Below are 12,174 nucleotides of genomic sequence, written 5' to 3'. Positions count from 1 at the left end.
CACGTGTTCGAACCAGTACCAATAACCACAATCACTCAACATACATTCCAACTCTGCAAGACATCACACAATTATTTCACCACCGCAAACTAACACACCACACAGTTCCTTTCATACTCACGCTACCACTATTTCCGCTGCACCGTCAACATCCGCCATTCTCCACCAATCTTCGCCGTTGTTCACTCCGCATCAGAAGCTGCTATTCTTCTTACTCTAAACCTAATTTCTTTATTCTCCCCTCACCTTTAGAGGCAAACCATCCTCTGCTACCATTTGATTACGCCAAATTGCACCCCTTATTTTCCTCTCCAAATTTGGCGCAGACGGTCTTTTATTTACCTACTAAAAGTGGTTGAGGGGAGCAAAGCAATTCAGGAGTATACTTTCAATATAGACATGCCTTAAAGGACCACAGACTCCGAACTTCAGTGTTGTCGATTTAATATAAGGCCAAAAACAATTGGATGTTGACACAGCAAAAAATCAAAGTATATAGATACAAAAAGATCAATACAGAGCTGTCTACGAATATAGGTTACTCTGCACAAAAGGCATAAAATGGTAAAATCCCAAATCAGAATGCAACAAAGAATAGATGCAGAGTCTAGGTCCCTTTTTATTAGGAAGAAATAAAATATCTTTCCCTACACTGCTCTAAATGGCGGTCTTACCTAGTTCCCTTCCATCATTTCCCAAAGGTGTCAGCAAGTGTTGACTTCCAAAGAAGTACTCACGTCAAATGGGTTGATAAGCTTAAGGCCTTGGAGCTCGCTCTAAGATGCTCCTTCTCCTCCGAAAGCTAGCAGAAGTCTGGTTTCACTGTCCCTGCGCATCATAAACATGGGATTCAATTGGCAATACGTCATCATAAACTTTCCATTGCAACTTTGTCTGTGTGGTAAATTTCCAGGAGCCTTTTAATTAAATCTTCTTTGTCCGAATGGCCTTGATTCAAGATAGGCCAGACACGAAAGGCATCCTCCCATCTCGCTTTCCAGCCATCTTCAAAGACATTCCGAGTATCTTCTTCAATCTGAAAATAACGAGTTTGCATTCCTGCACCTGCAGAAGGATGAGAACACTCTGTTTTTCGAACACAAAATGCATTTAATTATTATTTCTTTGAGAGACCAAGGAGATGCGAAACTGAAAACAATCTGCGATTTTGGGCCAGGACTCAGACAACTTAAACTAGTCACAATTACACTATATGAATATAATATCATCCTGTATCTTACACATTCAGGAACTTCAATATATACAGTCCTACTTGAATGTTTTCACTACGATCAATGTTTAAATGGTTTAACTAAATACATCTTAATGATCATAAAACACGGCAAATGATAAACTACATGTGAGTACGTCTTAACCATGAATATAGTGCACCCATACAATATAGATTGCTGAAAGCGCTCTATCACCATCTACCTCAGCTTTCTTCACCCCCATCTCTCCTAGCGCAAGACTGTACCATAAAGCTTGGCCAAGTAAACCTGATCAGAATAGTGAGCCGTTTTAATGAACATCAAAGTCATGTTCCACTTGCTAAGTCACAATGGGAAATAACTCAGAATGTCTACCCTCACGTGCTGCAATTTAAAAACAGATAGCTCCGTATTTGGGTTAATTAAAATTATTAATATTTTTTTAATAATTGTTATTGTTATTGTTATTGTTAAATTAAATACTAATGATGTCACCTCTGCTTTAATCTTACAGGAAGGTTGGCTCAATGGTGCAGGAAAACCAAAGCATCATGGCTGACTTCATTCTTCTGGGACTATCAACAAACCCTCAGCTGAATTGTTTCTTATCTGTGCTCTTCTTCTTCATGTATTTTACCACCCTGATTGGAAATGTTGCTATAATCTCAGTGATCATCCGAAGCCCCCGGCTGCACACTCCAATGTATTTCTTTCTCTGCAATCTGTCCATAGTGGACATGTGTTTGTCAACAACCACAGTCCCCAAACTGCTGTTCAATCTCTTTTCTGGCCAAAACACCATTTCATTCTATGAGTGTTTCACCCAGATGTATTTCTTCTACTGTACTGGAAACATGGACAGCTTTGTCCTTGCGCTGATGGCCTTTGACCGCTACGTAGCAATCTGTGACCCCTTGCACTACAGCAGCATTATGACCTGGCAACTTTGTGTCCAGTTGGTGATTGGTTCCTGGGTGACACTGTCCTTAAATTCAATGTTGCATACAGCCACGGCTGCCAGGCTATCGTTTTGCGGCTCCAAAGAAATCCATCATTTCTTCTGTGATATCCCACCTATGCTAAAGCTTTCCTGCTCCAGCACTTTTGCCATTCAATTAATCATTTTTACTGTAGCCTCTCTCATTGTCATGGCGCCCATGATTTTAATTCTGATATCATATATCAAAATAATTTCCGCTGTACTAAAGATTCAGTCATCGAAGGGAAGGGGCAAGGCATTCTCCACCTGCACACCTCACCTTATTTGTGTTTCATTGTTCTATGGTGCAATTCTTTTCACGTACATCAAGCCATCATCAAGTTACTCCTTTGAATATGATAGGACGATCAGTGTTGTATACAGCGTGGTGACCCCCATGGTAAATCCATTCATCTACAGCTTGAGGAACAATGAGTTAAAAGGGGCTCTTCGGAAAACCTGGAATTCATTCTGAGAAGCATCAAATTCAGAAATGAGGAAGTAACGACGGAAGATGCAACATGAACACATGACACTTAAATGGCTGCCTTGAATCCTGCTGTGGTTGCACAACTAATAGGTAGCCACAGGTCTCCGACCTCATCCTGAGTGGATATATCACGCTTGTCAACCAGCAACACTAACAAGTTTCAATGTATACTTCTAGAAAACGTTTGTGAAAGCCATTTTGTGACTGCTACAAAACATGTCAATTTGTTGTAGTGCACAAACTCACACGGCTTTCTCGCCCTGTAACCAAATGCAAACAGCTACACCTACATTTTTTTTATTTATTGGTTTTTATGATCAAAAGGAAAGATACAATACATACATTGCGACCACAGAAAAAAAGTAAAACAAAAAGGGAATAAAATAACAACATAAACCATCACAGCGATCATAAGTGTACACCAAGCTTCATTGCTGTAAGGGTAATACATAAAACACTGATTGTTTGAGCAGAGTGGCACCTGTGCGCACTTCAAATCTAGTATTACATCAAGGGCTCCCATTGTTAAGTTCCCTCATTTCTGGCTTTCTAAGTAACCTTTCATAAGCTCCAGATTGTTTTAGGGCGGCTCCTAGGGGGAAGAAGTTCACTGTATGATTCAGATTGCGTGTTGCAGAACAGCATGTCTCTGGACCATTGAGTCAGGGTGGGAGGAGACCGCGTGCCCAGTGAATAGCCACCACTCATTTTGCTATCAGAATGCCCATGTCTATTAAGCACCTGATATCTTTTCGGACTTGCTTGGAAAAGCCCAACAAAGCCAACATTGGGTCTTGCCTTATAGTATCCCCAGTAATCTCACTTAGCTTAGAGAATAATAATATCCAAAAGTTGGCAATTGAAGGGCATAACCATGCTAAGTGCAAGAAGCCAGCCGCTTCCTCTCCACATCTACCGCATTTGTCGGTATCGCGCAAACCAAACCTATATAACCGGACTGGTGTTTGATATATTCTATTAAGAAATTTCAATTGAATGTGTCTACCGTTCAGGGAAATACGTTGTGTGGCCTCACAGCAGTACTTCCACGTATCGTCATCTAATTGAACCTCTAAGTCCAATTGCCACTCAAGCCTTACCTTAATTAACTGGTTCCGAGGGAGTTCTTGTGTATTACTGTATATATGCGAGACTAGCCTACATGGGAAATCGGTGCACAGCATTGTGGTGAGGGGCACTACTTCTGGGTGTTCCAACAGCTCATTGCCCAATAACTCTCGGAGTGCACTTCGGGCTCTGTAGTAATGAAATATCATTAAGGGGGAGACATCTGGCTTGTTAGCGACCAGCTCTTCCCAGTCCCGCCCCCTACCATTTGCGAAGAAGTTCCCAATCACTGATATATCTAGGGTTTGCATGGCCCGCACTACTTCTGGTTCTGTGATAGTCGGGAGCCAGGCGCACCTTTCAACAGGAGTGAGAGGGGAATAAAGGATGGAGACCGCTTGGTGGTTGGTTAGGTTATGCCAGGCGTGTGTGGTTGCATTTATAGAGTCTAAGGTCACCATGCATCTTATCGCCGCACGAAACAGCGCTGTAGCCAAGTGAGAGGGAAACAAATGCCACCCTTTCTATGTGTAGATGAGGGGGGGGCTGTTGGTGTAGCCCATAAAAGGCATGTGGCACACCTACATTTAGTACACATTGCCAGCATGGATGTATGTCACAAATATGCTACTAACATAGATCTCACTGTATAGGGCATTTTGATCCGTCTGGGATCTGTTACAGTAAAATGCAAAAGAAATAAACTTGACAGTGCTAAAACAAGTGAGATTTGTAAGCTATGCTAACTGCAAAAACTGTAAATTTCTCAAAACATTATCAGAAATATTTATTTATTTATTTATTTATTTTAGAGTTTTATAGAGCGCGAACCAGACCCAGGTAAGGGTAACAGAGCGCTTTACAGAAAGCATACGGTGAACACTTACAAAGGAGAACATAGCATATAAAAAGACAAACTCCGAAAGAAACAAGGAGTAAACAATGAAATGAATAGTTCAAGTGGTAAAACATTCAACGTTCATGTCGGTATACACTTTACGTGTCAGCATTAGGAAGCAATGCTCTGAGCCTTACGATATAGTTCAAGCTCATGTAGTTCATAGTTCCTGTCAAGGAACCCAAAGACAAGGTAGTTAGTGGTTGAGGTTCTGGGGTCGGGATTGTGCAGAATTAAAGTAGGACTTTGCTCATCAGGTATGCTTTTGCTTCCTTTTTGAAGAGAAGTGTAGCGGAGAGTTTTCTGATGAAGGGTGGAAGAGAGTTCCATATCCTTGGCACAGCCCCGGAGAAAGCTATGTTGGAAGTTTTAGATTTTTTAAAATGTGAGGGTTTCAGAAGTAGATTGTTTGAACTCCTTGATTGTCTGTTTCCTCCAGATAAGGTGAGTTTTTGGGCTAGGTACTGGGGAGTGTTTTGGTGTAACGCCGAGTGTGTGATGCAAGCTATTTGTAGCTGGATTCGGGCTTCGTAGGGTAACCAGTTGAGAGCTTTCAGGTGAGGTGAAATGTGGTCAAATTTCCTAGACCCTGTTATGAGTCTAGCTGCTGCATTGAGACTGGCTTTTAACGGTGCGGTAGAGATTTTGGGAAGTCCAGAGAGGGTGGTGCAGCCGTATTCAAGCCTTGAGATAACTAATGACTGGACTGCGGATTTGAGGTCGGAACTCTCGAGAAAAGGTTTCATTTTTCTGAGATAACTGAGGTGGAAGCGGGCGTTTTTAGTCAATGATTTGATGTGATGTTGCATGTTGAAGTTCTTATCTAGCGTGATACCTAGTGATAAGGAGGAGTCTACTACAATTGGCGTGCATTTCAACGCGGTGATAGTTTTGATCCATTCCTTTATCTCCGTGGAGTTCTTGGGGGGGGGGGGGTGATTAAGAGAAACTCTGTTTTTGAGAGTTCAGCTTGAGGAAGTTAGTTGACAGCCATTGGACAGTCTTTTTGAGAGCTTGGTTCATTAACTTTATTTCTTCGATCGAGGAGATCTTGATGTACAGTTGGGTGTCATCTGCGTACATGTAGAAGGAGATGTTCTCCTGCTGTAGTAACTCGGTGAGAGGTTCAACATATAGGTTGAATAACATGGGAGATAGAGTGGAGCCCTGAGGAACTCCCAACAAGTTCAGGGAGGAAACGGAGAGATTGTTGTTGATCATGTATGATTGCGTTCTGTTTTCCAGAAAGGATTTGAACCACTGAAGGACTTTACCCGAAAAACCCATCCTGTTTTCTAGTCTTCTTAGAAGTTTGTCATGATTAACCGTATCGAAGGCCGATGAGAGGTCAAGTAGGACTAGCAGGCATGTTTTGTTGTGGTCAAGAGCTTGCAGGGCATCATCTACAATGTGTAGTATGGCTGTTTCTGTGCTATGTCCAGGCCTGAAACCCGATTGGTGAGTGTTCAGAAGATTGAAGTGCGAGATGTGTTGGTTTAGTTGTTGCTGCACACATTTTTCCAGGACCTTAGCTAGCATAGGAATGTTGGTTATAGGTCGGAAATTGTTGGGGTCGGAGTTATCTGCTGTCGGTTTTTTCAGGATAGGGGTGACTTGGCCTGTTTTTAGGCAGTCTGGGATGTGGCCTTGTGAAAGAGAGCCATTGATGATTTTGGTCCAGAGTGGTGCGATGATATGGAAGAGGTGCGGTAAACAATTGGAGGGTATAGGGTTGTTAAAGTGGTTGTTGAGTTTGATCGTTGCTAAGATATTGGTGATGTCATTTAGATCGTAGAGTCTAAACGCGTCCTAGTGAGAGTTATTTTTAGGTAGCGGAAGTTCTAGCATTGCCGGAGTTATGGCTAGACTGCTCCTTGTTGAGGCAGAGTTGTCTGATGTCTCAGTGAGTTCGAGTTGCAGGGAGTTCGTTTTAGCTGTGAAAAATTGCAAAAATTCAACACTACTCAACTGAGATTTCGATGTAAGGATTGAGGATTTGGCTAATTTGTTGGACTGTTGTTTCAGAATTTCGAAAAGTTTCTTTGGTCTATTTTTGGCCTTGTCTAGTTCTGATCTGAAAAAGTCTTTTTTTGATTGTAGAATACTTTTATTATAGGATGATTGGGGGAAGGTTGTTGCCTCCAGTTCCGTTCCGTTAATCTAAGTTGTGTCTCTCCTCATTTAAGGCTTCGCTGAACCATGGGTTTTTGTCTTTCTCTGAACCTTCTCACAATGGGAAGCCAGGTTGTTCCACTCGATGTTTTTTGTGTTTCTTATCCAATGTTTTTCCTTTCTTTGTTGTGAGAAAGTTTTCTTGTAACTTGAAGGAATTTGGAAGGTAAAATGTGATGGTCTGACCAGTCACAGGGACTGACCGAGAGAGATTCAATTGTATCGTGTTTAGAAATTATTCAGTAAAGAGTGGCACCTTTTGAGTGAGTTGGCATTGAGATAAATTGAGTCATGGAAAGGTCTGCTAGGAAGGTTTTGAGGGTGTTAACCTGCTTGTCCAGGGGGTTGTCCCAATGGAGATTGAAATCACCCAGGAATATGTCTTTGGAGTGAGGGGAAGAGTTTAAGGTAATGATTTCCATAAGCTGTTCTGTGAATTCAACGTTCGAACCTGGAGGATGGTAGAGTATATGTAGTTTGTGCAAGAGGATATTTGATGTTTTAACAGTAATCCCCAGATATTCACAGGAGACTAAAGGTTCCGAGTGAAATTTTGAGATGGAGAGGCCGGAGCGATGTAAGCAGGCTATACCCCAGCCTGACTTGTATGATCTGTCTAATCTAATGATGTTGTAGTCTGGGGGGACTAGAAGGTCAAGGCATGGGGATGAAGATTCATTCAGCCATGTTTCAGTGAGGATGATTATATCCACTTTCCTGTTGAGAGCATGGTCGGCGATGTTGGAGGCGTGTTTGGATGCTGAGCGGCAATTTAGTAAAAGGCAGAAAAGCGCATTTGTGGATTTCTTTAAAGTTGGCTCCGGGTTCTCAGTGTGAGCGGTTAGTGATTGAAGGTTTTTCAGATTAATTCCTCTAAGTCTAGGATGTGCAGTTCTGCTAGGGTCACTGGGGATTGGGAGTATAGCAAATTCCCCATTGTTAGTGGTAGGTCCTGCCGTAGTTTCATATATTTCTAGAAGAGTTTGGATTTCACTGTACGCTATATTTAGGCTGTCCGGAATTCGGTTAAAACCGACCGTGCTCGACAATACCCTACCGACGGAAAATCAGCTGACCTGGTTTAAACCGAGTCTCACTGATTTTTCACATTTATTGCACAGCGCGACCACTTGAGGGAGCCAAAGCAGTACAAACAGAACTGTACTGGAAACAGCAATATGAAGCAAACCCTCACTCCCACCCTCTCTCTGCACGTCCCATCTGCTCCAAAATCTTCAGAGCGCCTCGCACAGCAACATCTTAGCTGGCTGCAATGGCGAATTCCGAGATGGGGTAAGGGTTGGATTGGGATCACAGTTAGAGCTGGGCACTTCAGAAAAAATTTCCTGCATTCCCAGATCGTGCCTTTATGGATCACTGTTTTTTTACCAGATTGATCAGCGTTAGAATGCCCTGACTAACATGAAACTCTGTACTAAACCTGGCTAGATATTTTGTGTAGTTTTATATAGTGTGATCTTGCCCCACAGGCACTAGATAGATTTACATGTGCGCCGAATACATACAAGACAAAGTTTCATTTTATTGTAGGCCTTTAAAGATTAAGCGAGCTGCCCAGAATCACAGGATGCTGAGCAGACGCTGGGATTCTGTCACTTCACAGCGAGGCCCCAGTAAAGGCACACTCCCTCCACCGAAGTCTAAGACACTGGGGCCGAGGTGACAATACCTGGGCCCCAGCGAGGCCCTGCATACTTCTTCCTCCCACCCATTATGGCCTGCATGCGGCAGCCTGATGGTGAGGGGTGGGTTGGAAAACACTGCTGCTGGGCCGGTCTGACACATGAGGTACTGAGGTGTGAATGGCTCAAGGGCCGGAGCAACACCTGGCCCACAGCCGTGCTCAGGGGGAGGGGGTCACTGAGGTAACAATGGCCCAACGGACGACGCTGCTGTACTCCCCCCTCCCCACTGTCTCGCTTCAGTTTGTCAGTACGGCAGGGGAGTGGGACAGCAGGGAGGGTTCTGTGGGCTGGTTCACTAAGGTCCTAAAAACATCAAACAATTAGCCAACATGTGATCATTATCGGCTTGCGGGCAGAAAAGCGAAGTTAAAATGAATATGGAGGTTTATAGGAGTCCTCTTTAATTATCATGTCTAGGTCTTTGCACGTCAAGCACTGGAGACTGCCTCCATGGCATTGGGCCCCTTTCTTCGGGTCATGGGCCTGCGCTTGCAAGTACAGCTACTTCTTAGAGGACCGGATGCACAACTTACGTCTTTCTCAAGATCCCATAGTCCTGTGTCTGATATCTGTCTCTTTGGGGCTGGTGCACAGCTGGCAGTCCAAGTCTTAGTAAATAACAACTACAGCCTGGGTGTGGCAGTAGGATACTGCTGCATTCTCCATTTTACAGAGCGCACTTTTACCCCCCAAAAAGGTTTTATAAAAAGCAATATTTTAACACTGCTGTTTGTGGTGGCAAATATCTAATGGCAAGCTGATGGTGATTAACTATTACATAAAGCGAGTTTAATATCGAATAAGGATGACATAGCCATGCCTGACACCAAGGAAGCTCGGGAAGCACTGAACGTGACTGGCGCACAGTAGTTTACATCACAGATGGGCACACTAGAAATTAACAGAACACAGATTCAAAGAGCAAGATTGCAACAAAAAAAGGCGTTCATGTAAAGCACTCCATTACATTCCGGTGGAGTTTGCGCTATAAAAACTTGCACAAAAAAAGCATATATATTTTTATTGACCGAAAATAGCAAGGAAATAAACTCTGGAGAGCATTCTCACATGTCAAAGTAGCATATCTAACTAGATATTTTGTGAAGTTTTATATAGTGTGATCTCGTCCCAAGGGCACTAGAGTGATTTACATGTGTGCCGATTACATACAAGATAAAGTTTAGTTTTATTGTAGGCCTTTAAAGATTAGGCGAGTTGCCCAGAATCACAGGATGCTGAGCAGGTGCTGGGATTCTGTTGCTTCAAAGGGAGGCCCAAGCAGAGGCACACTCCTTCCACCGAAGCCTAAGACACTAGGGCCGAGGTGACAACACATCGAGGCCCTGCATACTTCTTCCTCCCCCACCCACTGTTGCCTGCATGCAGCGGCCTGAGGGGGGGTTTAGAAAACACTGCTGCTGGGCCGGTCCGACACAAGGGGGCCGAGGTGTGAATGGCTCGAGAGCCAGAGCAACACCTGGCCCCCAGCAAGATGAGATCATTTATCAGCTTGTGGGCATGAGATACGAGGGCTTTGTGTTATAGAATTGTTTCATTTTACATGAGGTGATATAATGAATTGGGGATCATAAAACTTTGTGATGCTCAGTATTGTTACAGAAACATTCTGCCTAACAACCCTGATGACTAGCAAGAGAATATAAAAATGGCTTGCTTTTTTAACAAACATTGGAATCCCGGTCACCACAGGTGTGCTGCCTGCCAGAAAAGATATTAACAACTTTTGTTTACTAAGTAAGCGAAGGCAGAGTTTTAGGAAGAATATATGTTTCTGGAACATGGAGAGAAAAGGAAGCACCTTAAAACAAAAAATGTAGGAGAACAGTAACAGACTCCATGGGGGTGGGAGGGCAGCCATGTGGTGGGAACAACGTCTCGTTAATCCTGTGAACTAAATTGTGCACAGAAAATACTTTCCAGTAAAATTGTTTTTGTAGTAGACTTTTTGAGCTCAAATAAATTTTAAACGAAATGTGTCCTCCCTTGATGCCCCCTGAATAGCAGGTTCTCGCTGCAGTTTCCTACCATAAATACCTACATTTATAGTATTTTTCAATCACCGATCTGTGTTTTAGAAAGGTACAATAGGATCGCACATTTGAGAGCATAAAATGTGTGTCAATTAATGTGTTTCTTTGAAGTGTAGAAAACATGTTATGCTCCAGGTGCGGCATCTAACTTTTATTTCTGAAACACATGTGCCTTGTCCTTACTCTGGTCCCATCTCACCTTTGATTAAAAGGAGGTGATAACTTGTAGCCCCATTCCTCCAGCACCCCCTGCTTTGGGGCTCATGACACCGTTTCCTGGGCCAGCCATGTCTTGCTCCCACACTGGCCAGATAACTTCACATTTGGAGTAAGCACAGATTTTAGAAATCATTTCTTGTACGTTGGTAGGATGCGACTTTGCAAAAACGGTTTTGTGAAGTGCCTAGTATTAATGTTATTACTAGTTCTTATATGGGGATGATATGACATGTCTTTATTACTATATATCAAAACCACATGTTCCTGTTCATGGCACTGGCACACATATACTGATTATTAGAGCATAAACCAGAGGTACACTGTCTATATACCAAGCATCAGTGAAGAAAGCGAGCAATAATAAAAGCGATGCATTCCATAAACACCGGTAAAAAACTGTTTCTTCTGTTTTTTATGGCGCGAAAATGAGTAACCACTGAAAAGCACTGTTTTTTTAAGGTATTGAAATCACTGGAAAACACTGGAAAAAACCACCAGAATTTACCAAAAATAGAAACTGTAAACAGGAAAGCCTAGCTATATTGTTAGGACGTCTGGATGTGCGCAAGATTCGCTCAGTCAGAGGTAAGGGGATAGTTTTTATCCCTTTCTCAAGTGAAGTCAGGGACTTTTCAAGGTGTTTGAGTGTCGAGAGGGAGTTTTCAACGAGCTGAAGGACCTGTCTGATTTCATGGATAACGTTTTGTAGGTTAGGGACCGTGGTGAGGGGATGTGTGTTGGGAGGATCTTGGTAGGGCGGGGTGGAAATACATGTGTGTGTAGAATTGGAAGGGGAGGGGTTGAAGTTATAGCTCTTGCTAAAGCTAGGTGCAGGAATCACTGCAATGTGTGAAACAAGGGGAGTTTGGTTGACGCTTCTTGAAGCGAATCTAGGGTGAAGCAAAGGTCGTAGATCTTCCTGAGGTGCTGATGTGATGGCGGCAGACGTGAGGTCAATAGGAACCCTGGGGCAGTTGATGGACTGGCTTTTTGCGCTAGGGCGCTGATGGGAGTTGTTAATGCTGCTATCGCCAGTTCTAGGAGGTGTAGGGGGACCTATCTCCTCAGGAAGTGCTGCTGGGGAGGAGGGAGCAGAAACGCCCTGAGGTACCGCGTGTAGGTTGAAAGCATGGCTTTTTAACGCACTAGGCTGCAGATAATTGTTAATGATATTTTCAGCCATTCTAGGAGGGGTGGGGGTTGTTGAACAACAGGAGATGAAGGGGTGGTCGGCGTGGTAAGGTCCTGTGAGGTGCTAAAAGTGGTGATGGTGTGTGTTTTGAGGGTGACGAAGTATCTGTCGAATTATTCTAGGTCCTTGTTAGCTGCTTGAATGAGCACGGTGCCATTTTTGTAGGATGTTATGTTCAGTGTAGCTCT

General features: G+C 43.3%; 1 protein-coding gene across 1 annotated transcript; it reads left to right on the top strand.

Annotated features, from left to right (window-relative positions):
• Window positions 1-1,738: 1,738 nt before the first annotated feature.
• On the top strand, window positions 1,739-2,665 carry LOC146796935 (olfactory receptor 1f45-like). Its single transcript, XM_085630270.1, has one exon. The coding sequence runs from the start codon at window positions 1,739-1,741 to the stop codon at window positions 2,663-2,665; it is 927 nt and encodes a 308-aa protein (XP_085486396.1).
• Window positions 2,666-12,174: the final 9,509 nt, after the last annotated feature.

This window comes from Triturus cristatus, chromosome 10 (genome assembly GCF_964204655.1).
Source record: "Triturus cristatus chromosome 10, aTriCri1.1, whole genome shotgun sequence".
NCBI lineage: Eukaryota > Metazoa > Chordata > Amphibia > Caudata > Salamandridae > Triturus > Triturus cristatus.
Note: the sequence above shows the minus strand (reverse complement) of the source record. Positions and strands in the feature narration are given on the sequence as shown.